The 26,386-nt window shown below is 47.3% G+C and overlaps 9 protein-coding genes across 9 annotated transcripts; 2 read left to right on the top strand and 7 right to left on the bottom strand.

Annotated features, from left to right (window-relative positions):
• Nucleotides 1-315: 315 nt before the first annotated feature.
• F5147DRAFT_760808 (uncharacterized protein) lies at nt 316-1,463 on the top strand (the record flags this gene model as incomplete). Its single annotated transcript, XM_041440494.1, has 4 exons — nt 316-679; nt 871-1,014; nt 1,099-1,135; nt 1,170-1,463. Exons 1-4 carry the CDS (start codon nt 480-482, stop codon nt 1,461-1,463), a joined length of 675 nt encoding a protein of 224 aa, XP_041293195.1. The 5' UTR covers nt 316-479.
• Nucleotides 1,464-3,269: 1,806 nt separating this feature from the next.
• Nucleotides 3,270-5,689, bottom strand: F5147DRAFT_836818 (uncharacterized protein; the record flags this gene model as incomplete). Its single annotated transcript, XM_041444023.1, has 2 exons — nt 3,270-5,466; nt 5,541-5,689. 2 exons carry the CDS (start codon nt 5,687-5,689, stop codon nt 3,270-3,272), a joined length of 2,346 nt encoding a protein of 781 aa, XP_041293194.1.
• Nucleotides 5,690-6,800: 1,111 nt separating this feature from the next.
• Nucleotides 6,801-10,204, bottom strand: F5147DRAFT_159897 (uncharacterized protein). The gene is made up of 6 exons (XM_041428338.1): nt 10,023-10,204; nt 9,792-9,968; nt 9,595-9,737; nt 9,407-9,545; nt 9,241-9,356; nt 6,801-9,191 (listed from the first exon to the last, which is right to left on the bottom strand). The coding sequence occupies exons 2-6, from the start codon at nt 9,906-9,908 to the stop codon at nt 6,863-6,865; spliced, it is 2,844 nt and encodes a 947-aa protein (XP_041293193.1). The 5' UTR covers nt 9,909-9,968; nt 10,023-10,204; the 3' UTR covers nt 6,801-6,862.
• Nucleotides 10,205-11,767: 1,563 nt separating this feature from the next.
• F5147DRAFT_836816 (uncharacterized protein) lies at nt 11,768-14,217 on the bottom strand (the record flags this gene model as incomplete). Its single annotated transcript, XM_041444022.1, has 2 exons — nt 11,768-13,976; nt 14,051-14,217. 2 exons carry the CDS (start codon nt 14,215-14,217, stop codon nt 11,768-11,770), a joined length of 2,376 nt encoding a protein of 791 aa, XP_041293192.1.
• A 652-nt stretch (nt 14,218-14,869) lies between these two features.
• Nucleotides 14,870-15,651, top strand: F5147DRAFT_836815 (uncharacterized protein; the record flags this gene model as incomplete). Its single annotated transcript, XM_041444021.1, has 3 exons — nt 14,870-15,171; nt 15,215-15,285; nt 15,335-15,651. 3 exons carry the CDS (start codon nt 14,870-14,872, stop codon nt 15,649-15,651), a joined length of 690 nt encoding a protein of 229 aa, XP_041293191.1.
• A 1,060-nt stretch (nt 15,652-16,711) lies between these two features.
• F5147DRAFT_693437 (uncharacterized protein) lies at nt 16,712-18,560 on the bottom strand. Its single transcript, XM_041437247.1, has 11 exons — nt 18,341-18,560; nt 18,046-18,266; nt 17,911-17,994; nt 17,786-17,854; nt 17,581-17,730; nt 17,480-17,524; nt 17,405-17,422; nt 17,247-17,346; nt 17,010-17,192; nt 16,907-16,952; nt 16,712-16,852 (listed from the first exon to the last, which is right to left on the bottom strand). Exons 2-11 carry the CDS (start codon nt 18,157-18,159, stop codon nt 16,768-16,770), a joined length of 894 nt encoding a protein of 297 aa, XP_041293190.1. The 5' UTR covers nt 18,160-18,266; nt 18,341-18,560; the 3' UTR covers nt 16,712-16,767.
• A 350-nt stretch (nt 18,561-18,910) lies between these two features.
• Nucleotides 18,911-21,515, bottom strand: F5147DRAFT_836813 (uncharacterized protein). Its single transcript, XM_041444020.1, has 4 exons — nt 21,457-21,515; nt 21,229-21,409; nt 19,029-21,165; nt 18,911-18,980 (listed from the first exon to the last, which is right to left on the bottom strand). Exons 2-3 carry the CDS (start codon nt 21,375-21,377, stop codon nt 19,029-19,031), a joined length of 2,286 nt encoding a protein of 761 aa, XP_041293189.1. The 5' UTR covers nt 21,378-21,409; nt 21,457-21,515; the 3' UTR covers nt 18,911-18,980.
• Nucleotides 21,516-21,948: 433 nt separating this feature from the next.
• Nucleotides 21,949-24,019, bottom strand: F5147DRAFT_693427 (uncharacterized protein). The gene is made up of 2 exons (XM_041437246.1): nt 23,735-24,019; nt 21,949-23,660 (listed from the first exon to the last, which is right to left on the bottom strand). Exons 1-2 carry the CDS (start codon nt 23,902-23,904, stop codon nt 22,232-22,234), a joined length of 1,599 nt encoding a protein of 532 aa, XP_041293188.1. The 5' UTR covers nt 23,905-24,019; the 3' UTR covers nt 21,949-22,231.
• A 322-nt stretch (nt 24,020-24,341) lies between these two features.
• Nucleotides 24,342-25,852, bottom strand: F5147DRAFT_576304 (uncharacterized protein; the record flags this gene model as incomplete). Its single annotated transcript, XM_041431311.1, has 2 exons — nt 24,342-25,611; nt 25,686-25,852. 2 exons carry the CDS (start codon nt 25,850-25,852, stop codon nt 24,342-24,344), a joined length of 1,437 nt encoding a protein of 478 aa, XP_041293187.1.
• Between the last annotated feature and the right edge of the window lie 534 nt (nt 25,853-26,386).

The following is a 26,386-nucleotide window of genomic DNA, read 5'->3' as shown; positions in this document are numbered from 1 at the left end:
TACAGTGGTTGGGCTGGGACCAAGCCTTAGCTCGGTTCGAATGCTGCCGAGTTTGCCGCTAGGTGGGCGGGAAACTCGACACGTGGGCTGAATGAATGACCTTTATGGCACTGCATTATGGTATACGAAACTTGTATTAATGACAGCGAAGGAATTTTAAAACAAGCGAGTGGGGCATACTATGGTGCGATCACTTCAAGTTGGTGCGGTGAGGGAGAACAAATTGAGAATGCTCATCACAGTTGGACGTGTGGTGCCGGTTCCTTCCGAGCACTCAGGACAGGTAACATTCAAACTCCGCCATTTCCTTTGAAAGTTCAACCAGCTTTTATGTAAACGTTTAGAAGCTCCTGTGCAACGATGGTAGAAGAGCCTTACACACAAGGAGGTCGCCTCTAACTGCAGGTATTTCTTTTCAACGTTGAGAAATCCTCATTGTGTGCTGCTCTCATTTGCAAGGCATTTACCCCTTTCACAAAATGCCAGGTCTTGTCGAAATCGAGGATTGTCAGGGCCGGTCTCCCCAAACCCTTCGTTCCTCTGTGTTACCGGATCATCTGCCACCATTCCATCAATTGCTTCGGGTCCTAGCTTTGCCTTTGCTCATAAAGCACGACCTCAATGCAGTTTTAACTCTCAGCTCAACCTTCCGGACATTTCCAAAAAAACGGGGGCACAGGTCCATACAAAAGAGACCGTCACTTCGGGTTGCGCTTTGCTTCCTCGTTCGGTTGTACGCATCAATAATAGCCCTCCCTACAATGTCACTGTTCTTCTGGACAGCAGACACTTTAACTCGATCAACGATATCATATTTCTCCCTGGCACGGACATCATGTTCTTCACTGATCCAACGTGAGTTGATTGTAGCAAAATGGTGTTTACGATATTTGCTATGGTACCATTACAAATATATTGCTTTTATCCATCCACTGGGCAGGCCAGAGTTGTTGCCGACCAGTTTGTGCATCCGAATGGTATCACATTCACCCACGACAGCAAATGTGCATTTGTGTAAGTTTTTCGTACTTGGATTGCCTTTTGATCCAAGGATAAAGTCACATCGTCATATCAGCATCGACATTGGTGTTTTTACAGGCTTCCTCGCAACGAATCAGACTCTTTTATCTACGGTGTGAGTTTCTTACATCAATCATGATTGCAATGAGATTCTGAGGCAAAACGCCTCCGATTCTGGTATTCCCGATGGCATTCAGTTTGATGCGGGAAATATCTATTCAGGTTGCGGTGAGGGTACCCACATCTGGAACACCGAAGGGACACTTATCAGGAAGCTATATCTTCACAGCACTTCGGCTCAGATGATCTTTACGAAATCTGGTCTCGTTATTTTGAATGAGGAGGTGATACATCTGGCAAATGTTCAAGCTCAGGAACTTGAGTCTTGCCACATTCAAGTTATAGATTCACTGCGTAACCGCCCTAACATGATTCATACATAGCATAGCACGTTAACCTATCATGATCTTTCTATGCAACAAAATCAGTCTGAGAGAAAGTAACCTCCGCCCACACGCGCCCTGAATAAAACGCATCTCACATTCTGTTAGAGTGTCGATCCAACAAGAGCAGCAACAGTCATCCCTACGTGAAAGGGCACGATGCTGATATCGATGGTGGTGGCACATTGGCCCAGAATCTCCAGACAAGCTAAACTGTGAGAGTTGCGGCAGTATCTAGAGTGATTCGTGTGCTTATGTTAATGTCAATTCCGGCACCTCTTGGCACTTGTACATAGATATCTAGTTCATGTACGTGTCGTGACATGGATATCATTGTTCACGAAAGTGCTCGGCATACATTGCAATAAACAGACTTCCCGCATATCAGGAGTTCGGATTCGTAGATGGTGATACTGCCCTTCCAAAATTAGTGCTTGTCCTTGAAATCTCTCTGATAGCCTGAACTTGAGAGCATAATTGAATGGTACACAGCTGTACAGATGCTGGGGAGGCACTCCCATGCCACGGCAACATAAGTATTGCGTTCTGAAGAGACAGTGCGACAGGATGTATCTCTCGCAAGCAAGTAGAGTCGAGTGGTATCAAGCAATCCTGCACAATATTGATTTAGCACCAATATCTTGATAAAGGTGTCTCGACGATGAATAAGAGATTGTCTGCATATAACATCATATATAATTTCAATTCACAGGAGAGATGATAATAGACGCGTAGCTAGGACCTCTCCTTGATGGACAAAGTGCATCGACTGTCCTGTCCGAGTTTCTACACTAACGGCGAACTGGGCGACAGCTGCATGGTGTACGACAAGCTTGGCAGCTTTCCATCACCACGGTTGAGTACTGCACTGTGCTTGACTTCAAATCCAAAAAATGCCTCCCGAGCAGAGCTCAAATCCAATGGCAGAATTTGGTTTGTTATCCATCGCACATTGGGTGTATTCCTAATGCCAGGGATGTCTACCGACCTCTTCAAAGCATTTGAAGAGGACTCCAACAAGGGCACTAACGAAATGAAGAAGGATGAATATTATGTGGGCAAGATCTCGGAGAGCTACGAAAACTTCAAATTTGATGGTTGAAGGACTTACTAGTTATTTCAAGTGAGGGCTGCAACTAGTGAGGATTGCTCGACGTTTGGTTCATTCTTGGCCAGAGTCAGAAGCACACACTACGATTCCTGAATACACGCCTTCTTCCCTAAGTTACCTTCAGTTGTTTGTCTGACTATTTCAGCGCATGGTTCCGAGTGGTGGAAGCGTCGCCTCGAGAGTCAAGCTACGCGTTAAGGTTAGGGAAATTGCAGGGAATGATACTACATACTAGCGTTTATCCTCGTCTCATCATATAGTGAAGCTTTTCCTTGGTAGCGGTCATTTTGAAACTGCTGTCAAGGTTCATTCAAGTGGTCCTGGAAGCGTCAGCCTTTTTGTTAACAGGTGCATTGGGATATCGGAAGAGGACATCTCGAGGAAGGAATATCATGATAGTTGCAGTGTGGAAGGTTGTGAGCTAATGATACAACTGGTGGGTCTACCGTAGAGACAGGACGCATGAGTCTGAGTCGGACGGACCTTGAATAACTTTTGACTTCACAGAATCACCGTGGACAAAGTTACTCACTGCCAGTGTAATCGTCAAGCTTTAGCTGTCATGCAAAGCCTTCGAGTTCCTGCAATTATCATTGCTTAATGAATCTTCATTTTATTCAAAAAAAATATATACAACTGATGCGTCTCAGTAAGTGATCTTGAACACTATAGAAGATCAATTCGAAAAAGTCGATCTAGGTACTCCCAGTGGCTTCTTCATCTTCAAACAGCTTGAAACCCGTACCCTGCAGAAACCCATCCAAAATGAAGTCCAAATAATTCCTCCTGTGCTTCCCCAACCACACAAGACAACCGACGATGGCCATCTCATCTATCCACCTCATGAGGGTCTGTTCCGGAGTGTTCCCTCCTGGCGACGGCACATATCCCGGGAGCGAATGCTGCAGTATCATCTTCATATTCGAAAAAAGTAAGTCTGAATGCTCTTCTGGGATTTTGTAGACAAGCCGAGCCTTGGGCCTCTCACGCGGCTGCGAAGCATATGGTTCTGGCAGGGATCCCAGCATTGTGCGACCAAGACATTGTATTATTGAGGCCGTTAACTGGTAGTAGCTCCGACTAACGAAATTAGTGGTTGGCCCAGACATTGCGCACATTTCTTGTAACGAATATGCCAGGTGGAACCCGGAAGAGAAAGACGATGGCGAAGCCCGCTGGCGATACGCAAACCGTGCGAAGCTCACAGTATATGCATCTCCTGGAGTGCCTTCCTTGAATAGTTTTGACAAGATTTCAGGGGCCTGTGGACTGGTACACGAGAGTGCATGCCACACTGCTGGGCTGCTCGACGCACGTGCAAGAAAGCACACTACGGTGACTTCATCTTGGAGCTTTTCCAAAATCCTTTTACCTCCAGACATCACCGCACCCAGTCTGCTCATGCACGGTATCATGAATTGGAAGAGTTGAGAAGATGACTCGTTGGAAATTGAAGAGAGCAAGGGAGCGAAACTGATGCCCTCTCCGATAGGCATTTCATCCTCCGAATCTTTGCAGACCTTGAAAGCCTTCTCGACTTCTCGACTGATTTCATCTGCGAATGGAGTGGGCTTTGCTTTCTCCATGATTTTGAAGACTAAATGTGCCCTGTCGTATGCCGTTTCAAATCGCTTGATATCTGTGCATATCTGCATTAGAAGCACATGCACTACATCAACGTGTGTAAGTGCGCCAACGTCCTGGTCGGGGATAGCTGCTGACGACTGTGATGGTGGGTGAAGAGGCAACACTTCTGTCTCCGTGAAATCCATTAATCGCGCAATGAGCGGAATAAGCAGCTCGCTCGCATGGATATTGGCCAGCAAACTCCGGAACGCAATGCGGAGCATACTCCCCCTTGACAGGAAGGTCAAGGAGCCTGTCTCCGTCACGTTCACTAATAGAACAGAATTGAATTCCAAAGTTTGGGATCGTGACAGCTTTGTGATCTTGAACACAAAACTGTCATGCTCCCCTTTCTTGGAGGATCTGTAACGTGCAAGTGCCATTGCAGATTGGAAATTTACTTGGTCGATATGTGTGCCGTGTTCTCCATGGGTGTAAATTGGAGTTGGTGGTGCCGGATTCACGTGGAGCAAGCAGCTCACGAAGGCACCAGGCTTCATGTGTTCTTTCAATTCTGGACGCGATAGCACATGACGCAGGACGATAGCAATGCGAGGGCTGACTATGAATATGCAGTGCAGGCCAGGGCACCCATATCCCAAACCTTCCCATAAACCAAATGCGTGAGATGTGATGATGAATTCTTCTCCCTCTGCGGCTTCCCAGATACTGAGAAAGTAGCCATTCGCCTGAACGTAGTAAGTGTAAGCTGGGAAGTGTTCGAGATCAGGTGGGATATGAGATTCAATCATCATTTTTTGAAGACCACCTTCGCCGTACTTCTCTACAAGTTCTGCAGCATCTTGCATGATGTTTGAATGAGATGTATCCAGGTAGTATCTGAGGAAGTATAGCCATATCTCAGCAGCAGAATGAAGACCCTTCGCCTGCATGAAGGACTCAATCCACTGACGGCTCCTTACGTTCTCCGGGTGATCCGCTTGAAAGTAGATGTCGGAGAACGATACATTGCGATAATGCATGATGAATAGGAACTTCCGCAGGTCCTCTAGTGGCCTCCGCTTGAGAGTCAAAGTACCCTGAGAAAGCGCTTCATGCAAGTGCTTGATAATGGAGGCTGCATGACCTTCGAGGACCGCTAATTTCTTCTCTAGTTCATTGATGTCATCAGTGTTGCGGACATCCTGGTAGGCATTCTCTAGGCCATAAACCTTTCCAATAGGACGAACGTCAAGACCACCTGTAGCGACATCATAGTAGTGAACACCGGTGTGTTGAAATTCTTTTTGTCGTTCTGTTTTGGACCTGCAAAGAATATCATTCAGTGCTCTGGTCTAGTGTCTACACGCGAAGTGCTCGAGAGGACTCTGAAAACGCACTTCACAGGTCTGACTTGGAATCTTCGCAATATGAACCGTGGAATGAAATGTTGGTATTGTGTCGTAGGCGCGCATAGACTCGGAGGGCCGTCTGTCGTCTGAGCTTCTCCTGTAAGCTCTTGTTGTGGATTTATGTGATGTCGTGTCATTCTGTGGAGTTCAACGAATCTAAGAACTAAGCGCTGAGCGCTGAGCCCCAGTGGGAACCCACTCTTCCCAGAATGGCTGAGGTTGTGACAGATTAGTTGATGAAGTTGATACTAATGACATTAATAGCACTGGCTGACCCGAAATCGACTCCCTCCTAACACACCGGCGGTAAGCAAAATGACAAAGCACAATAACACCTAAATGTATTACATAAGTACGGAAAGAATTTTGTCACATCATGTGATGCTACTAGACGCGCATGTCACATCGAGTTGTGACAGCAAGTTCAACAAGATATTCGCTTACGATCTTCATTCGCCGAGTAGCACCATCTCTTGCAACTTGAACTTTGAGAATCTATTCGTATTCTCAACTCTCGTACCGTCAACTGAGTTCATTTTTCTCATGGGCAATCTGATAGCCATATGTGCTTTGCCTATTTTCCCGCCACCTCCATATCTTGCAGAGTTCCTGAGTTCTGACGAACGTGATTTATTCCATCCCATTCGAACGCTACACCGATCGACCGGACTCCTAGGTTCGACGCGAGGCCAACGTCCTGAACCTCTCCCAAATATTTGCAGTGGTGAACCAACACTGCAAATATGAACCTGGGTAATACATTCTACGAAAAATACATGCCCATTCGACCAGTTTAGGCCGGAGGATCACCGTCGATTTAAAGGTGCAGACGAGCCGATGCGATTCATGGGATAGCACCTACATGGCGCGCGCGAGAATGAGTTCATAGTCGGAGAAGATCAGATGAATGAATTGTGTAGTCATCGCCTTTCGACTATTTTTCTCTATTGGTCTAGCTGATGGGAGACTGGCAATTACCTATCAGTGAGTTTTTGTCTTTTTTTTCCATAAACCTTCGATCTGAGGAGATATCGCAGATTTAGCTCGCGCACTACCATATGAGTGGAAGTAAGACATGTGATGATAAGAACAGATGCGTTCTCTATGTAACGAATCTGTGTCACAGCCTTCCCGTGTCATATATAGCAATCTCAATACACACTTGAAGTTCCACGCGTTCTGCTTCACTCATCTCCCGCGTTCGTCTCATCACTGTTTTGTTATAGATACGATATCATGATGAAGCTACTCGTACAATCATCCGAGATACAATGACAGGCTGTTGTTACATGTACACATATGTATATGATCTACATATTGTTCGCAAATGGCGACTGACCCTCTAAAAATAATGTCCATCCACAAAATCTGTCTGGCAGGACATAGTACGGCTCGCAGCTGTACAAATGTCGCTCAGGCACTCCCATCTCAGTGCACAAAGACCCTATTTCTGTGAAGCATCGTGCAGCCAATGCGAAGTCATCATGCACAAAGGCAATCTCCCCCAGTCCCCGTTTGCTATAGGCCTTTAAATCAAGATGTCCTTGGATATCGCAACCTTCAATGATGGTGATGAAACGGGACTCGGCCTTGTCATATGCACCCGCAGTGAGCTCGATGCATGCCGCAGTATAAGATCTGTGGAGAAATACGAATGCACTGCGCAGCTCGAAGTATTGGGAGGATTCTGGGGCTTTGTAGATGAGCTCCCTCGCAAGGGTATGATCCCCCTGCTTGCTTGCAACAACGGCCTTCAACGCAGTATGCCACAAGACATTGTCCGAATGTTCTCCCTTGAATATCTCTATGATTTGTTGTAGGATATCCATGGCTTCCGATGGCCTGCTTTCGCAAAATGCCACCTCTGCAAGCCCCTGAAGTGCGTCGCAGCGGGCATAGACTTCAGTAATTGTGCATTGTAGGAGAAGGTTTTTCAAGCGCTCGGTCACCTGGACAATGTCTCCCCCGTAGCAAAATTTGGCCCGCCAGTGCCAAATCTTAGACTCCAAGCCACAGAGGTGACCTTCCGAGTCCGAGGACTTCACAAATAATTCATCCGCAGATGCTGTGAATGTGCACATCCGAGCCCTATCCAAGAAATACCAAACTTCGTCTTTCTTTGGTTCACTGAGATACTCCCACGACTCGGAGCATTGAAAGCCCTCTAAAAGCTGTTGGGATTGAATGAAGCGGCCTTGACATCTGTATGTGTCTGCACATTTGGTGACACATTCGGCCACCATTTCGTGGTTGCCGGTGGCGAGAAAGAGTGCCTCAGCAGCTTTGTAAATCTTCATTGCGTCTGTGAGCTGGGAGAGAGTGGAGTAGAGCCAGGCTAGGTTATACAAGCAGTATGCTTTTGGCTCATACGTGAAGGACTTCTCGACGACATTGAAAATAGCGGGGGTAAGGGTGGTTGGGCAAGGAAGATGCCACGTCAAGCAATTCAAAAATTTCGAGCAAGCGCGATAAGTCTCTTCAGGGATATGGGCGAGGTAGAAAGCAACGACACACTCAATATTGAAGTGATCCGAGATGATGATATTAGCATGACCGTCTTGTTCTTCCGAACACTGCTCGACAGTGCGATAGTAGAAGGTGCGTATCTCTTGCAAAGATGTGGAGGAGTCAGGTATTGACAACGAATCTTGCACATAATGTCGAATGGGTGCGAGTACTTTGATGAAGTTTTTGTCACGATAAACAAGGGATTGCCTGCATAGAACATCGCATATTTTGTCAACTTCTTGGAGCGATGGCAACAAATTGCCAGCCAGGTTGTCGTTGAGACCCTGGGGTAAGAAGGCGATTATGGCTAAAGTAAGACGACCATCCTCGCCAAGATCCTGGATGGATGGTGAGTTGAGTGACAGCTGCATTGTGTCTGACAAGCTTTGCAGCTTTCCCTTGCCGGGGTTGAGCACGGCACTGTGCTGATTGTTCCATCTCTTCAGTAGTATGGCTGGAGACCAGCCATTCTGCCGCGCAGTGTGTGCGAGTAAATTAATGGAAAGGGGGTGATAATCCAATTCCCTGAGCAAGTCCCTTATTTCTTCCTCGGCATTGCTACAACGGGCACGAGGATAAGTTTGAAAGAACACTCTTTCAGCAGAACTCGAGTCCAATCGCGGAATGTCTATCATTGTCCATAATACATCTGTTGCATTCCTTCGACTGCGTGATGTGAGTATCAGGATGATACCACGGATGTTTGCAATCTTCGCGATTGCCGGTGGTATTTTTTCGAGCGCTGACAATGCACTGGCCTCTTCAAAGGTCTCGGCATTATCGAGGACAACAAGGGCGCTAGCGGAATGAAGAAAGGTAGATATTGGGCGCAAAGGATCAGCCCCGGTGATCTCTATGCCAAGGGCTCCCGCGAAATGAGTCATGAAAGTTTCGAATGTGATAGTCGAAGGATCTAGATCATCATAAGCCACAAAGAAGCGCCGATCAGCAAATTTTTCGATGATAAGTGGCTCGTGAAGGATGGCTTTGGCAAGAGAACTCTTTCCCATGCCTCCCGGACCGATCAATGCAATGTGTTCACCGTTGACAACGAGGGTCGTCAACTCCGCCATGAGATCATCGCGGCCATAAAACATGGAAGGTCGTGATGGAGGCTCAATTGGCTGATACCTGACTGCATTTAGAGGACACCCACAACCCGCAGAACATGACAACTTACTTTAGAACATTGACACTGGTTAGATTGCCGTCGATTCGCGAAACGAGCTCTTCCACCCTTGTGGTAATGCCAGGGAGCTCTTCCATCCTCATGGCAATGCCAACGAGCGCTTCAGTCTTGAGATGACATTCAGCAGCAGAAGTTCAGGCGAGTCACAGAGACGTACATCGAAGAGTTTGAGGGCACTGTCTATGTCCTTTTCCCAACTAGCAATCTGATCGCGATCAATTGTGACAGATAAGAACCTCTTGAACAATCCTTGCTTCTTCTTTGAGACTACCTTATTATTGATATCGTTAACTAACCTGCTTAGCGTTGTCAGTTTCTAGCGACAGTGAAATTTAGTTTGCCTACGAGTTAAGCTCCGATAAAGCATGGGCCAAGTATCCTGGAAGATCGTCGTCGGTAGTGTCCTTCATTTCTCTCTCAAGAATTTCCCCGATGGTCTTACATTTCTTCACTATCGCCTGGAAATCGGACTTGTTCTTGATCACTGACTGCACGCACGTAAGGATCTTTTAAACTCATTTTCGGGAGTTACACAGACGCACCTGCACAGTCATCAGAATACTGGCGACTGTTCCGAGTACACCTTTCGCCAGGTCACTAGGCACGACGATTTGTATGGCACTGATGCCTGCTATAGTGACATCCAGCAGTTGGCTCATATTTTCGGCCTGGGACTCCGACTTGATTTCAGAAGTGGGTTGTTTAGTATGTGGGTTGTTCTATCATGATGTTAGATCAAACAGTGACTCACGCCCAAAGATGTTCCTTCTTGCCTTTGTTTTTTGGATCTTCTTGACTTTGGGCTTTTGGATGGCATCACCTCAGCCTGAAGTCGTGGGGTAGATCCTGAACTGTATTCCATTGGGTTTTAGTCGAACAGTGAATGAACGTCTCAGGCTCTGCCTGCCTTGATTTGGATGCAAGCTATTTGTGTCGACGGTGAGATCTAGAAACAGCACACTGTAAATGTATAACATCCTGGTGCCTGATGCCATCCTCCGCTTCTCATCAGGGGAAGCCTAACCAGTAACTCTGTATTGGTTGATTAGTGACCACGCGCTCGCGGTGAGTTTTCGAAATTTCATGACCGTAGTACTCGTCGCGTCCAACGTTGAAACTAGCTGCAGCCAGAGGTGATCGAGAAAAAAATCTTGCATTGTGACTTCAGGCCGAGGTGATGCCATCCAAAAGCCCAAAGTCAAGAAGATCCAAAAAACAATATCAGCTCTCCCGAACGATGGAGTAGGATTGATGGTCTATTAGTCGAGGATGCGAAGGGGTTTGGCTTCGAGCTGAGAAGGACTAGAAGAAGATTATAGAGGGAGATGTGTTGGAATGGCATGCACTGAAGACGAGATCTAGATAGCAGCTGATGATGTGACATTGAATGAGAAAAGTCGATACGTAGTTCTAGTCAGAGGGCTAGCTAAGCTGTTCGACTGTGAGTCCGCATTTAGTGTCATGTATCTTGAGAAGGTCACTCTGTCCTTCTCAGCTCGAAGCCAAACCCCTTCGCATCCTCGACTAATAGACCATCAATCCTACTCCATCGTTCGGGAGAGCTGATAGCCATATGTTTCTTCCATCTTCCTCTCTCCCAGACACACTGAATACCCCAACGAACGTGAAGACCTCAGGTCTCTCGGGCAATCCATCCATCTATCCAACTCCTCGCTACAAAGCTTGTTTCATACTTCCCAAATTCTTGCTTTGGAGAATTAACACTAGATATTCGAACTTGAGCAATACAATCCACAAGGAACTGAACGAGAACATCAGGCAGCACGAAGTGTACATCCGACCAACTCGAGGATCGGACTCGTCAGTGCCCTCTGGGTGGGCGAACCAATAACCAATCTTGCGAATTGTAGGAAAGTTGGCTGCAGTGATCCAAGGGCATGAAGAGGACTTATAAAGTGTGATCAACCGGGCTCGCACAGAACTTGACAGGACCTCGCCATCGGAGACGACAAACGGAATAGCTTTGCGGTGCTTGCTCATGTGAGTTTGGGTCACTTTCTTCGTGAACGTTCAATCCGAGGTGTCCCTGATGCAGATGCAGATGGTTTGCTGGAAAATCATGAGCATCCCTAGAATATAGGGTTAACGCGAGATCTTCAAAGCTTTGCATATATCTGGTGTTTGTTTCATTACTGCCTTACCATGGGTATTAAAATGCAACCGCAGGCTGACGCATATAATCTATGTATTATCGTTTGCAGATCCTCTAGGGATAATGTCCATCCTTTGGATTGTCCGGTAAAGTATTAAATGGCGAGTAACCGTTCAAATGTTGGAAAGGCACAGCTGGGGAGGCTTCCATGCCACGGCAACATAAGTATTGTGTTCTGAACAGACAGTGAAACAGCCTTAGTCAATAGTAGTCGCGTATCTCTCGCATGCAAGTAGAATCTAATGAATCCTCATTCTATTCACAAAACTATATGTACAACTGGTGCGTCTCAGTAAGTGATCTTGAAAACTTTATATAGAAGAAGATCAATTCGAACAAATCGATCTAGGTACTCCCAGTGGCTTCTTCATCTTCAAACAGCTTGAAATTCATACCCTGCAGAAACACATGCAGAGTGAAGTCCAAATAATTCCTCCTGTGCTTCCCCAACCACACAAGACTACCGACGATGGCCATCTCATCTATCCACCTCATGAGGGTCTGTTCTGGAGTGTTCCCTCCTGGCGATGGCACATATCCCGGGAGCGAATACCGCAGTATCATCTTCATATTCGAAAAAAGTAAGTCTGAATGTTTTTCTGGGATTTTGTAGATAAGCCGGGCCTTGGGCCTCTCGCGTGGCTGCGAAGCATATGGCTCCGGCAGGTATCCCAGCATTGTGCGACCGAGACGTTGTATTATAGAAGCCGTTAACTGATAGTAGCTCCGACTGACGGTATTGGTGGTTGGCCCAGACATTGCGCACATTGCTCGTAACGAATATGCCAGGTGGAACCCGGAAGAGAAAGATGATAGCGAAGCCCGCTGGCGGTACATCAACCGCGTGAAGCTCGCAGTAGATGCATCTCCTGGAGTGCCTTCCTTGAATACCTTTGACAAGATTTCAGGGGCCTGTGGGCTGATACACGAGAGTGCATGCCACACTGCTGGGCTGCTCGACGCACGTGCAAGAAAGCACACTACGGTGACTTCATCTTGGAGCTCTTCCATAATTCCTTCACCTCCAGACATCACTGCGCCCAGTCTGCTCATGCAAGGTATCATGAATCGGAAGAGTTTAGAAGACAACTCGTTGGAAATTGAAGAGAGCAAGGGAGCGAAACTGATGCCCTCTCCAACGGGCATTTCATCCTCCGAATCTTTGCAGATCTTGAAAGCCTTCTCGACTTCTCGACTGATTTCGTCTGCGAATGAAGTGGGCTTTGCTTTATCCATGATTCTGAAGACTAGATGTGCCCTGCCGTATGCCGTTTCGAACTGCCTGATACCCGTGCATATCTGCATTAGGAGCACATAGAGCCCTACATCAACGAGGGTAAGTGCATCCACGTCCTGATCGGGGACAGCCACTGGCGACTGTGATGGTGGGCGAGGAGCCGACACTTCTGACTCCGTGGGATCCGTTAATCGGGCGATGAGCGGAACGAGCAGCCCATAGACTGGCCAACTCAGGAATGCACGCGCGGAACGGAGCATGCTCTCCTTTGACAGGAAGGTCAAAGAGCCTGTCTCCGTCACATTCACTAATAGAACGGAATTGAAGTTTAATGTTTGGGGTCGCGACAGCTTTGTGATCTTGAACACAAAACTGTCATCCTCCCCTTTCTGGGAGGATCTGTAACGTGCAAGTGCCATCGCAGATTGGAAATTTATTTGGTCGATATGTGTGCCGTGTTCTCCACGGGTGTAAATTGGAGTTGGTGGTGCTGGATTCACGTCGAGCAAGCAGCTCACGAAGGCACCAGGCTTCGTGTCTTCTTTCAACTCTGGACGCGATAACACATGACGCAGGACGATAGCAATGCGAGGGCTGACTACGAATATGCGGTGCATGCCAGGGCAACCATATCCCAATCCCTCCCACAGACCAAATGTGTGGGATGTAATGATGAATTCTTCTCCCTCTGCGGCTTCCCAGATACTGAAGAAGTAGCCATTCGCCTGAACGTAGTAAGTGTAAGCTGGGAAGTGTTCGAGATCAGGTGGGATATGAGATTCAATCATCATTTTTTGAAGACCACCTTCGCCGTACTTCTCTACAAGTTCTGCAGCATCTTGCATGATGTTTGAATGAGATGTATCCAGGTAGTATCTGAGGAAGTATAGCCATGCCTCGGCAGCAGAATGAAGACCCTTCGCCTGCATGAAGGACTCAATCCACTGACGGCTGCTTGCGTTCTCCGGGTGATCCGCTTGAAAGTAGATGTCGGAGCATGATACATTGCGATAATGCATGATAAATAGGAACTTCCGCAGGTCCTCTAGCGTCCTCCGCTTCAGAGTCAAAGTACCCTGAGGAAGCGCTTTGTGCAAGTCCGTGATAATGGAGGCCGCACGATTTTCGAGTTTCCCTAATTTCTCCTCTACTTCGTTGATATTAAGGGCGTTTCGGACGTCCTGGTAGACATTCGGTACGCCGTAAACCTTTCCAATAGGACGAATGTCAAGACTACCTGTAGCAACATCATAGTAGCGGACGTATTCAGGATCAACACCGGTGCGTTGAAATTCTTTGTCTCGTTCTTTTCTGGACCTGCAAAGAATATCATTCAGTGTTCTGGTCTAGTGTCTGCACGCAGAGTGCTCGAGAGGACTCTGAAAACGCACTTCACAGGTCCGACTTGGAATCTTCGTAATATGAACCGTGGAATGAAATGTTGGTATTGTGTCTTAGGTACACGCGGACTCGAAGAGCTGTCTGTTTTCTGAGCTTCTCCTGCAAGCTCTGCTCTGGTTTGTTGTTTTGGTACATTCCTGCGACATCGCCGTGTCATTCTGTAGAGTTCAACGAATCTAAGAACTAAGCGCTGAGCGTTGAGCCCCAGTGGGAACCCACTCTCCCCAGAATGGCTGAAATTGTGACAGATTAGTTGACGAAGTTGATTCTAATGTCATTAATAGCATTGGCTGGCCTGAAATCGTGCGAGATCGATTGCAGTCGACTCCCTCCTAACACACCGGCGGTTTGAGAGTTTTGCCTCAGGCAAGATTTTGATCGAAATTAGCCATGCGTATGGTTCGTACATTGAATTTTTGAGATACTTAACGACTGAGGGCAAAATGATATTTCGACATCTAAATGTATTACATAATAGCGAAGGAATGTTGATGTGTGAATATGATGAAGCGATGCGATGGATGGTAATAATAATCTGGGAATGGAAGTGGGGGCAAAAATGAGTGCTTGAGCGAGCGAGAGTGGTGTGAAAAACGAGCAAGTGGGTTGTACTATGTTGGGGAGGGTGAGGAAAAAAGCAACGCCAGCTGCCGCTTAATAGCTGGACGGTGCGGACAGCAGCGGGTTCCTTCAAGGCAAGGTAAAGTTCAAACTCCGCGATTTCCTGACGTTTGGAAGACCTTACACACAATGAAGTCGCCTCCAACGTTGTGCAGGTATCTCTTTCCAACAATGAGAAATCCTTGTTCATGTGTGCTGCTCTTATTCGCAAGGCATTTACCCCTTTCACAAAATGCCAGGTCCTTCTTCTCAAAATCGAGGATGTCCCTGTCGGAGCCGGTCTCCCCAATCTACTAATAGCTAAAATATTCGATCCACGTTTCAACTACGAGCGCAAAAATACATGCAAAAGACGATCTTACATCCCCTGGTCCGCTGCCAAAGAAAAGGCCGCAGCTGATCGTCGTGCATTTGCACCAGGTGATGACTTTAGTATCCCTCAATGGGAGAGAGTTCTTGGAAGCCTCGTTGTGGGAAGAAATCTACTATCGTGAGTATGAGGCTTCGTTTGTATGTGAAGCCGAAGCCTACAGACGCCTTGGGCACCTTCAAGGTTCTACCATCCCCCAGCTCTATGCTTCGGGTCGGGTCGCTTTAGGTCATGGTGAAGATCGCGCCATATCTCCCAGTGCTTTTCATAAAATACATCCCAGGAGAGAACCCCGCAACTATCCAAGACCCTCATTCAGCTCCTAGTTCAGCATACCAGGAACTCGTAAAGGCTGTGAGCACCCTCGCATCTTTCGGTGTCATCTATGCTGATATGCGCCCAGACAACATTGTTGTATCTAGCAGTCACCCTAGACGAGTGGTGCTCATCGACTTTGGGCTGTGTCAATTTCGTACTAATGAGGATTCTGACGATGACTGGCAAGAGATTGTCCTATGTGAAGGGAGCTCCAGCTCTATACGGAAGAGTTGGGCATTTTTGGCACCAAGAATGATACGTATCATGCTCTGGAGAAAGTAGGTTGGCTTAATATTCTAAAGACTAAGACAACATCTAACCGTCCATGAAGTTTTGCGATGGAGTAGGCATAACGCAGTCCATGCATAAACTGGCTCAGGGCAGCCAGTCACGGTCAATGCGCTGATTCGCCAAATCTATGGTCATATGATAGAGAAGGAAGCTCTCTCCAACGTCGATGTCATTTTGAAGACATCTCGGCCACATCCACGTGGTCGTTTTCCAAGTTCTGCTACGTCCCGGAAGCCAGCTACATCGGAAGATTCGCTTCTTCCTGTCTCGAACTCACCATCACGTCCACAACCTGACATCTAGCAGCACATGCTTGACTCCTGCCTTGTCGCTGGTGCCAGTGCCTGCATATCCGTTCTTGGGTGAGTCGCTATCACCGTTTGGAACCACGTCGACAAGCCGTTTTATCTCTGGTGTGCGATTCCCAGATGTTAGCACCCTGGACTCCTTCAAATATCACTGAGGCGCTGGGTCTCAGCTAAAGAATCATAGCCTTCATATTACAATGCTTACATGTATCGCCCGGTAGTGCTTCAGTAACAATTTCAAAGAAATTCAGATTCGCATCCGTATGTCCGCCTCGTCGAACAAAAGTGAAAGGCAAGCTTCGTCAACACTCATCAAATATGTTTCACGCCATTAAGCCATGCATGCACGAATGTGTTTCGCGCACCTTGTAGTCATCTTGAGTGGATCATCTGTGAGTCAGGTGGAACATTGAATGAGGCGAGAAGATGAGTCGAGGACGGCTTGCTGATCAAGGAACTGAAGGAGTGCATTGTCACTCTCGCGCGCTCAATTTCCCAAACAATCGTATGAATGATTGCCATCACAAAAAGAAGGACCAGTGGTTGGTGCCCGTACAAGTGTGTACGCACGATCTGGCACAACTTCAGCCATTCTCGGAACAGTGGGTTTCCATGGGGCTGAGAATCGGTTAGACAAAATAAAGTGGCTATTCTACATGATGTATGGACGCGGCGATTTCAAAATTCGTGTGACTACCATGTGCGCGTGCTACTTGAGCTCCACTGGCGCTCCAATAACTTCTTATATACAGAGTATAAGCCAGCAAGCACATATTTCAAACAGGCACATTGAATGTGTTCACCATGTCATTTGTGCGGATAAGATGTCAATAACTGCCAACCTGAGATATATCTTCATCTCCCCAGGGGTTATATTTTGCCTCCTGTGTAGCACTGATTAGTCGTCAGGAACAGCTTTATAATATCAACCAACTTACCCAGTGATAGTTCGTACGGAAGCCAAGCAATTTTCAATCTGGACTCCTATTAGCACCACATTAGCACTTGCGTCAGGTCATTCAGTGTCAGACATGACATTACCATTGAATTCATACGCAGAAGAGATGGTCGCAATATCCCGAAGCAAGGCCTCCGTCTCCCAGTCCCTCCTTCCGGCCGATGGATGCTCGCCTCTAGAGATAGTTTCCGCCAGGTCATCTCGGCCAAAAACTAGTAGCCAACGTTGGCGACGGGCTTGCTGATCAAGATCGGGGAATTCGATGGCTGCAACAGGGGAACGTTAGTGATATGGTCAGGTCAGATAGCTGTGGTACACACTGGCTGCGAATGGGCCACGTATAGCGGACGATATCACGGAGACCCACAGACAGATACATTCGTGTGATTGAAATTCTCGAATCATAATTTTGAGGTGTTCCTGACGAAGAATTAGCTATACTAGTACAGCATTAACAGTACAATAATCAACAACATACTTGAATCTCCCCGAAATACTGTAGGGCCGTGTGTTTAGAAAGGATCTGACAAACACTTTGAAATGCAATACGTACATATTCATGGTCTACGACCAACACCGAGTTCCACTTGATCGCAAGCTAAGCAAGCACCATGTCGTGTCAGAGACGTATCACGGCCCGTGAATAGTACATACCGATGCTAGCTTGGCGGCCCAAGGTTTCACATCGGCAAGGAGTGGGATATCATGGGCCTCAATGAGGAGCATTGGACGCTTGAGTCTGTTGCAAACCGCATGAGCAACCGTCTTTTTGCCCGTTCCTGGTTCTCCTTTCAGCAGGATATTCTAAAAATGGTAAAGGTAAACAAGAGTGATGCAAGAATGTCGTTTCAAAACACACCATGCCTTGCTGAACTTCTGGACTCCCAGGAGAACATTCAATGGCATCCAATGTGGACTGGATGAGATCCTGCAACAAACGCATTAGCTTGCGAGACAATGTCGCAAAATCACTCCCGCCCGCACTTTAGTCTGTTGGTCCTTGACTAGCTTGCTCCACGCATTTTGATCGTAAGCAGATTCATTGTAATCCTTGGATTTAACCCATGCCTGGACACCAAGGTCAGTTTGAAAATCAGTAAAAACGCGCAACGTGCTTACATGTTTTTGGATGTCATATCCTGCAATCCAGAACAGGGAGTTAGCGAAGACAGGCTCGATTTCTTCCAAAGGCAGCTTTGGAAAGCTAAGTGTGTAGTGAGGAGGAAAGGACATATCTGATTAAGGTAGATGAGGAAGGTTTGATTTGGGCAGATGGGAAAGGTTTGATGTCGGTATCAGGGAGCCCATGCAGGTTATATATGAGAAACCGAGGTGTAGAACTGTGGAATGGAGGAATGGCTCGAGTATGAGCCAAGGAACAGTAGACAATATATTGTGGCACACGAGAAATTACCTGTGAACAATGCAGATTGGATGGATACAATTGTTCGATGGCCCAGGAGTCGCATAGTACGAAAGATGGATGTTGAAGTATACAATTGTGCCATGGCCCACGAGTCGCATACGAAGAAGAAAAAAGACGAATGTGGCGTCGATGTGCTTGTAGCCAGTAAAAATGTATTCGTGGAATACACTATTCCGGCTATGGTTTCAAATTGTGAGTGACTCTCAATAGCTAAGCGGTCGTGTATTTCCCAGTAGCCGCGAGCTCTGGGTCGTTTGGTTTAGCTGACTAACCGAGCGGCGTGTGTTGTCGATGAGTGGCACCTGTTTCGCTTTGAAACCTGAGGCTATCAAGGCTGCAAGTTGGACCGTCAATTTCCACTGACGCTAAACCGAAGCTGGAATCGACGTGAAGCTTACATTAGAGGAAATTACTCATCTTGAAGAAGAGTACGAACACGCCAAGCTTCAGGTCTAGTTTACATTCATGTGCGAAAGGACATCGTGTGTGCCTCGTGGCCAGGGCAGTGTTACGCACCATCGTAAGCCGTTGCAGTGACAACTCTGGTCAATTCTTGCCCCTACATGTACATCCCATGACAAGAAACATCGACATTCGACACAGTAAAATTGCAAAACAATAGGTACTACTGTGTATTTTTCAATAACTGATCTCGAACGCCGTATAAAATGCATACCTAATTCAGGTACTCCCAGTGGCTTTCACCTTCGAACAACTCGAGATTCATGGCCGACGGAAACCCATCCAGAATGAAGTTTACTATATTCCTCCTGTGCTTCCCCAGCCATGCGAGACAACCAACGATGGCCATCTCATCCACCCATTCTTTAGTGGTCTCATCCAGAGTGTCCTCTCCCGACTCGTACTCGGACTCGTACTCCTCGAGCTCTTCTCGTAGGAACTCCTTCATCCTCTTCATCGGTAAGTCCGAATGCGCCCTTGGCATGATGTGAACAAGCTGTGCCTTACGCCTTTTGCATGGCTGCGAAAAGTACGGTTCTGGCAAAACTCCTAGCATTGCCAGGAAATCAAAGTATTCGATTATGAAAGCCGTCAACCCGTAGTAGCGTTGACTGATGGGACTGGTAGTGGGCCCAGCCATGCCATATACTTTTCGCAGAGAGTACGCCCTGTTATAGCAGGAAGAGAATCCTGACGGTGAAATTTTCGCAATGAATTCATCTGCCGGCGTGCCCTTCTTGAACAGTTTTGATAAGATCTTGGGTGCCTCTGGGCTGCTATGCGAGAGCGCATGCCACACTCCAGGGTTGCATGACGCACGTTGCAGAAAGCTCACCACGGCAACATCACGTTGGAGCACTTCCAAAGTCTCTTCGCCTCCAGACATCTCTGCACCCCGTTTGCGCATGTACGGTATCATCAATTCGAAGAGTTGAGAAGACAATTTTCTGGGAATGGAGGAGACTAAAGGAGCGGGATTGACGCCCTCAGCGAAGGACATCCCATCTTCCATGTCTCCCTTGCATGCCCTGAAAGCCCTGCGGACTTTTCGGCTGATTCTGCGTGCGAATGAAGTGGGTTTTGCTTTTGCCATGATCTTCAGGACGAAATGTGCCCTATCATATGCCGAAGGGAACTGCTTGCGTCCCGAACATATCTGCATGAGAAGCACGTCGAGCACTAAATCGCCGAGTGAAAGGGGGTCGAAATCCTCGTCGGGGGAAGCTGTTAGAGACTTTACTGATGAACAAAGGGCCGATGCTTCTTCTGACTTAAGGCTGGTAGTCAAATGTGCAATGAGCGGAACGACCAGACGGCTCGACGGGAAATTACTCCGAAATGCATGCGCGGTGCGAAGCATCCTCGTCCCTGACCGGAAGGTCAAAGAGCCTGTCTTCTCCAGGTTGAATAATACAACGGAATTGAGCTCCAATGTTTGGGATCGGGTTAGTTTTGTGATTTTGAACACAACACCATCGATTTTCGTCTCCCATGAGGGCCTTTGGTGTGAAAAGAGCTGTATGCCACCTTCTTCAGCCGTGTAGATTGGAACTGGTAGGGCTAGATTCACATCGAGCAAGGAGCTCTCGAGTGAACGTGGCCTTCTGTGTCTTTTTGTTTCCGGTCGCAACCGGACATTGCATAGGACAACAGCGATGCGAGGGCTGAGCACGAATATGCGGTGCAGGGCAGGGCAGCTAGTTGCCGAACCTTCCGATAAACCGAATGCATTGTGCGTGAGTATAAATTCTTCCCCCTGCGCGGCTTCCCAAATGCTAAGGAAATAGTCATCCATGTAAGTGCGATAAGTGACAGGTGGGATATGCGTCTCTTGAAGACCTTCTCCACCACTCTCTACAACATTTGCAGCATGTCGCATGAGGTCTGAATGCGAGGAATCTAGGTAGTATCTGAGGATATGCCGCCACACATCGGCAGCAGATCGAATGCCATCCGCCTTCAGGATGCGTTCAACCCACTGACGGGCCTGTACATTTTCTGGACGATCCACTTCGAAGGCTCGGCTGGAGTGTGATTCGTTGCGAAAATGCATGAGAAACAGGAACTTTCGCAAGAGCACTAGAGAGCTGTACTTCAGAGCAAGAATACCCTGAGGAAGCGCTTTATGCAAGTTCTCGATGATGGAGGCTGCCTGAGATTCGAGGCGCGCTAGCTTATCCTCTAGTTCGTTGATATTGCGGGTGTTATGGACATCCTGATAGATACCCAATACACCGTAAACTTTTCCAATGGGGCGAGTATCGAGGCTGCCCGTAGCAACATCATAGTAAAGGATGTATTCGGGATCAACACCAGTGCGTTTAAATTCCTTGTTTCGTTCTTTTCTGGACCTGCAAAGTAATCATTCAAATTTTAGTCTATGCAGAGAGCTCGATTGGACCCTGAAAACGCACTTCGGAATTCCGACTTGGAATCTTCGCAGTATGAACCGTGGAATGAAATGTTGGTATTGGGATGTATGCGCACGTCGGGCACCTGCTCTCTGAACTCCTGCGACCTTTGTGTTGGCTCGCCATTTTGAGGTTCGGCAACGTCGCGACATTCTTCAAGATTGAAACGTATGGGTGAGAGGGACTAAATAGTGAGCACTGAGCACGTATGTATAAGTACTTGTAGCACACCTTGTGGCCAGGGCAACAGTACTTGTTCCTGGAGGCAGAAGATTTTCACTTGTCCGTCCATATACAGATATCCCTAAGCCGTCAAATTTAAATTTCAGATCGAGAATTTACCTCTCAGCGACTGAGTCAGTGTCACGGTTACACTTATCTCTCAACAAGACTCACCTACAACCAAGGACCTGCACTGCTAGTTTTCATGACAAGGCTAATACAACTCCTCAAATCCGTTCAGCGCACCATATGCATGGCACACTGAACATACTTGAGGGGTTGTGTTCAAGTTTTAGCTACCGTCATAGAAACACAAGCCTAACTATGTTGGTTTGGACTCGGAGTCGCCCAATGATATCGATAAGATATCATATATCGATCGATCAGTATCCAGTGCCTGTTAGTCGCAGGGGGTTTTATATCACAGGTCGTTTTGGACATGGAGATAGTAACGGTTGTTCGAACGGCAACATTCGGCTTGCAAGGTGAGTCGGACTTTAAACCCAAATATAAACATTTTCAAATTCTCCAAGGGCCGGAGCGGACAAAATTCGAAGTATCGTTCACAATTGTCTCGTACTATGCCCGGTCCTACTCAATCGCAGTGCTTCGAAGTTCGAGGTCGCTCGATGCTAGAACGTGAGTGTCATCTAAACGCGTTATGTATGAGTGGTAGAGGGGAATTGACTCTAACACGTGCGGCCATAAGATAACAGACCTCAGCGATATTGTGGAACAACACTGAGGGAGGTGCGATGACAAGACGTAGAATATGTATTGTCCGTTACGTGACTAGTGATACCAACTTCGCAATACCAAGATATAGCACTAAGGCGATGAAGATGCCATGGATAGCAAAATACACGAGAGATGCTAATCCAGAGAACAACCCATAGAGCACTATACCAACAAGTGTAGGTGCGTCAACGTCCTGGTTGAGGACAGCCGCTGGCGACTGATCAACAAGTGTAGGTGCAACAGGTGTAGGTGTAACAAGTGTAGGTGCGTCAATGTCCTGGTCGAAAACAGCCACTGGTGACTGGCGAAGAGGCGACACTTCTGTCTCCATGGTATCCGTCAATTGTGCAATGAGCGGAATAAGCAGCTTTCCCGCAATGAAATTGGCTGGAAAACTCCGGAATGCACGCGCAGTGCGAAGCATACTCCCCCTTGACAGGAAGGTCAAAGAGCCCGTTGGCTTCACGTTGACTAATAGAACGGAATTGAGTTCCGATGTCTGGCGTCGCGATAGTTTTGCGATCTTGAACACAAAACTGTCGTTCGCCGCTGTCTGGGAGGATCTGTAACGTGCAAGTGATGTCGCAGATTTCCGATCTGCACGGGCGATGGGTCCACTGGCGTAAATGGGAGTTGGTGGTGCTGGATCTACGTTGAGCAAGGAGCTCCTGAGCGAAACCCCCATTAAGAATGCTATTGCTGTCATCTCTGGACGTAATACAGTATTACATAGGATGAGAGCAATGCGAGGGCTGACTATGAATATGCGGTGCAAGTCGGGTTGGCCATCTGCCAAGCCTTCCCACAAGCCAAATGCCTCTTGTGTTAGGATGAATTCTTCTCCTTCCGCGGCTTCCCAGATACTGAAGAAGTAGTTGTTCGCGTGAGTGTGGTAAGTGTAAGCTGGGAAGTGTTCGAGATCAGGTGGGATATGCGATTCAGTTAACATGTTTTGAAGTCTTTCTTCACCGTACTTCTCTACGACTTTTGCAGCATCTTGCATGATGTCTGAATGAGATGAATCCAGGTAATATTCGAGGAAGTGTAGCCATACCCCGACAGCGGAATGAATACTCTTCGCCTTCATGAAGGACTCAATCCACTGACGGCTGCTTGCGTTATCCGGGTGATCCGCTTGAAAGTAAGTGCCGGAATATGATGCATTGCGATAATGCATGATAAACAGGAATTTCCTCAGGAACTCTAGCGACCTTCGCTTCAGAGTGAAAGTACCCTGAGGGAGCGCCTTATGCAAGTCTGTGATAATGGAGGCCGCATCACGCTCGAGGTCCGCTAATTTCTCCTCTACTTTGTTGATATCATAGGTGTTGCGGACATCCTGGTAAATATTCGGTACGCCGTACACCTTTCCAATAGGACGAATGTCAAGGCTACCCGTAGCAATATCATAGTAGTGGACGTATTCAGGATCAACACCAGTGCGTCGAAATTCTTTTTGTCGTTCTGTTTTTGACCTGCAAAGAATATTATTCAGTGTTCTGGTCCAGTGTCTACATGCAGAGTGCTCGAGAGGACTCTGAAAACACACTTTACTGGTCCGACTTGGAATCTTCGCAATATGAACCGTGGAATGAAATGTTGGTATTGCGCCGTAATAGGTGCCGCACGCGGACTCAGAGGGCCGCCTGTCTTCTGAGCTTCTCCTGTAAGCTCTGTTCCGGCTTGTTGTTTTGGCGTATTCTTGTGACGTCGTATCATGGTGCAGGATACAACGAATCTAAGAACTGAGTGTTGAGCGTTAGCGCTGAACGCATGTGGCGCTGTTATCGGTTATTAAACACTTCACATAAAGGTGCAAGGGCCCTTCACTGGCCAAATCCCACACCTTAAAAGTCATTATATATGATTGATAAAGTTCAAATTCAAACTTCGTAAATGATCAGTATCTGCACCCCCTGAATTACATTTACAGAATCCTGCCTGGTCCTACTCGATTGTAGTGCTTCGAAGTTCGAGGTTGGTGGCTCGATGCTAGAACGCAAGAGTCATCTAAACGCGTTATGTATGAGTGGTAGATATTGGGGAGTTGACTGTAACACGTGTGGCTATAGCTCTGTTTGATAACAAACCTCAGCAATATCGTGGAACAACACTGAGGGAGGTGCGATGACAAGACGTAGAATATGTATTGTGCGTTACATGACTAGTGATGCCGACTTCACAATACCAAGATATACAAGATATACCAATAAGGCGATGAAGATGCAATAGATAGCAAAATACATGAGAGATGGAGGCAACACCTCTGTCTCCATGGTATCCGTCAATTGCGCAACGAGCGGAACGAGCAGTTCGCTCGCAAGGAAATTGGCTGGCAAACTCCGGAACGCACGCGCGGTGCGGAGCATGCTCCCTCTTGACAGGAAGGTCAAAGAGCCCGTTGGCTTCATGTTGACTAATAGAACGGAATTGAGCTCCAATGTCTGGCGTCGCGATAGTTTTGCGATCTTGAACACAAAACTGTCGTTCGCCCCTGTCTGGGAGGATCTGTAACGTGCAAGCGACGTCGCGGATTGAAAATTTACGTGCTCGATGTGTGGACCATTTTTTCCACTGGCGTAAATTGGAGTTGGTGGTGCTGGATTCACGTTGAGCAAGGAGCTCGCGAGCGAAACCCGCTTGATGTATGCTTTCATCTCTGGACGCAATGCAATATGACGCAGGACGAGAGCGATCCGAGGGCTAACTATGAATATGCGGTGCAAGTCGGGTTGGCCATCTGCCAAGCCTTCCCACAAGCCAAATGCCTCTTGTGTTAGGATGAATTCTTCTCCTTCCGCGGCTTCCCAGATACTGAAGAAGTAGTTGTTTGCGTGAGTGTGGTAAGTGTAAGCCGGAAAGTGTTCGAGATGAGGTGGGATATGCGATTGAAACATCATGTTTTGAAGACCTTCTTCACCGTACTTCTCTACCAGTTTTGCAGCATCTCGCATGATGTCTGAATGAGATGAATCCAGGTAGTATTCGAGGAAGTGTAGCCATACCCCAACAGCGGAATCAATACCCTTCGCCTTCATGAAGGACTCGATCCACTGACGGCCTCCTGCGTTCTCTGGGTGATCCGCTTGAAAGTAAGTGCCAGAATATGATACATTGCGATAATGCATAATAAACAGGAACTTCCTCAGGAGCTCTAGCAACCTCCGCTTCAGAGTAAAAGTACTCTGAGGGAGGGCTTGATGCAAGTCCATGATAATGGAGGCCGCATGACGTTCGAGGTCCGCTAATTTCTCCTCTACTCTGTTGATATTATGGGTGTCGCGGACATCCTGGTAGACATTCAGTACGCCGTACACCTTTCCAATAGGACGAAAGTCAAGGCTACCCGTAGCAATATCATAGTAGTGGACGTATTCAGGATCAACACCGGTACGTCGAAATTCTTGTTGTCGTTCTGTTTTAGACCTGCAGAGAATATCATTCAGTGTTCTGGTCTAGTGTCTACCCGCAGAGTGCTCGAGAGGACTCTGAAAACGCACTTCACAGGTCCGACTTGGAATCTTCGCAATATGAACCGTGGAATGAAATGTTGGTATTGCCATGTCGTAGGTGCACGCGGACTGAGAAGGCCGTCCGTCTTCTGAGCCTCTCCTGTAAGCTCTGTTCTGGCTTGTCGTTTTGGTGTATTCTTGCGACGTCGTGTCATGGTGCAGATCGTGCAGAGTTCAACGAATCTGAGAACTGAGTGTTGAGCGCTCAGCGCTGAACGCATGTGGCGTTGTCATCAAACGCTTTACATAAAGGCGCAGGGGCCAACAGCATATAGTACTATACCTTATCAAATTATTATATATGATTGATAAAGTTCAAATTCAAACTTCGTTTCAAGCAGTGACCACGGGGTATCCATCTATCACATGCACAGACGAGAGCATTCAAGGTCGTGAAATTCGTAGTAGGTCATAGTCTCGGTATTGACCTGCTTCTGCTGCTAGCTTCAAACAAGTGATGATGAATAACAAAATGAAACTCACAGTTATTGAAAGGTAACCCAAATGACAGCGCTAACGGTGACTGGCCTGCCACGTGCAGCATGATAAAGACCCCCTCACGTTTGGAGTACTCTTGAATGCATCAAGTCTAGCCTACACTGACACGCGGAAGGACAACGTATGTGCCTCATGGCTAGGGCAGTATTACGCAGCCGTTGCGGTGACAACTCTGGTCAATTCTTGCCTCC

The sequence above is a fragment of the Suillus discolor genome (genome assembly GCF_016758755.1).
Source record: "Suillus discolor strain FC423 chromosome Unknown F5147scaffold_25, whole genome shotgun sequence".
NCBI lineage: Eukaryota > Fungi > Basidiomycota > Agaricomycetes > Boletales > Suillaceae > Suillus > Suillus discolor.
The sequence above is the reverse complement of the archived record's forward strand: the minus strand, read 5'-3'. Positions and strand labels throughout refer to the sequence as shown.

Excerpts from the sequence above, each read along its gene's own strand:
- F5147DRAFT_693427 (XM_041437246.1), bottom strand. The coding sequence starts at position 23,904 with ATGATACGACGTCACAAGAATACGCCAAAACAACAAGCCGGAACAGAG. Across the intron at positions 23,661-23,734 it reads TTCCAAGTCGGACCAGTAAA|GTCAAAAACAGAACGACAAA; the intron begins GTGTGTTTTCAG and ends TATTCTTTGCAG.
- F5147DRAFT_693437 (XM_041437247.1), bottom strand. The coding sequence starts at position 18,159 with ATGTCCTTTCCTCCTCACTACACACTTAGCTTTCCAAAGCTGCCTTTG. Across the intron at positions 17,855-17,910 it reads TCAAGGACCAACAGACTAAA|GATCTCATCCAGTCCACATT; the intron begins GTGCGGGCGGGA and ends CGTTTGTTGCAG. Across the intron at positions 16,853-16,906 it reads TCCGTACGAACTATCACTGG|GAGGCAAAATATAACCCCTG; the intron begins GTAAGTTGGTTG and ends AGTGCTACACAG.
- F5147DRAFT_836813 (XM_041444020.1), bottom strand. The coding sequence starts at position 21,377 with ATGTCGCGACGTTGCCGAACCTCAAAATGGCGAGCCAACACAAAGGTC. Across the intron at positions 21,166-21,228 it reads TTCCAAGTCGGAATTCCGAA|GTCCAGAAAAGAACGAAACA; the intron begins GTGCGTTTTCAG and ends ATTACTTTGCAG.
- F5147DRAFT_159897 (XM_041428338.1), bottom strand. The coding sequence starts at position 9,908 with ATGAGCCAACTGCTGGATGTCACTATAGCAGGCATCAGTGCCATACAA. Across the intron at positions 9,546-9,594 it reads GCTTTATCGGAGCTTAACTC|GTTAGTTAACGATATCAATA; the intron begins GTAGGCAAACTA and ends AACGCTAAGCAG. Across the intron at positions 9,192-9,240 it reads ACCAGTGTCAATGTTCTAAA|GTATCAGCCAATTGAGCCTC; the intron begins GTAAGTTGTCAT and ends AAATGCAGTCAG.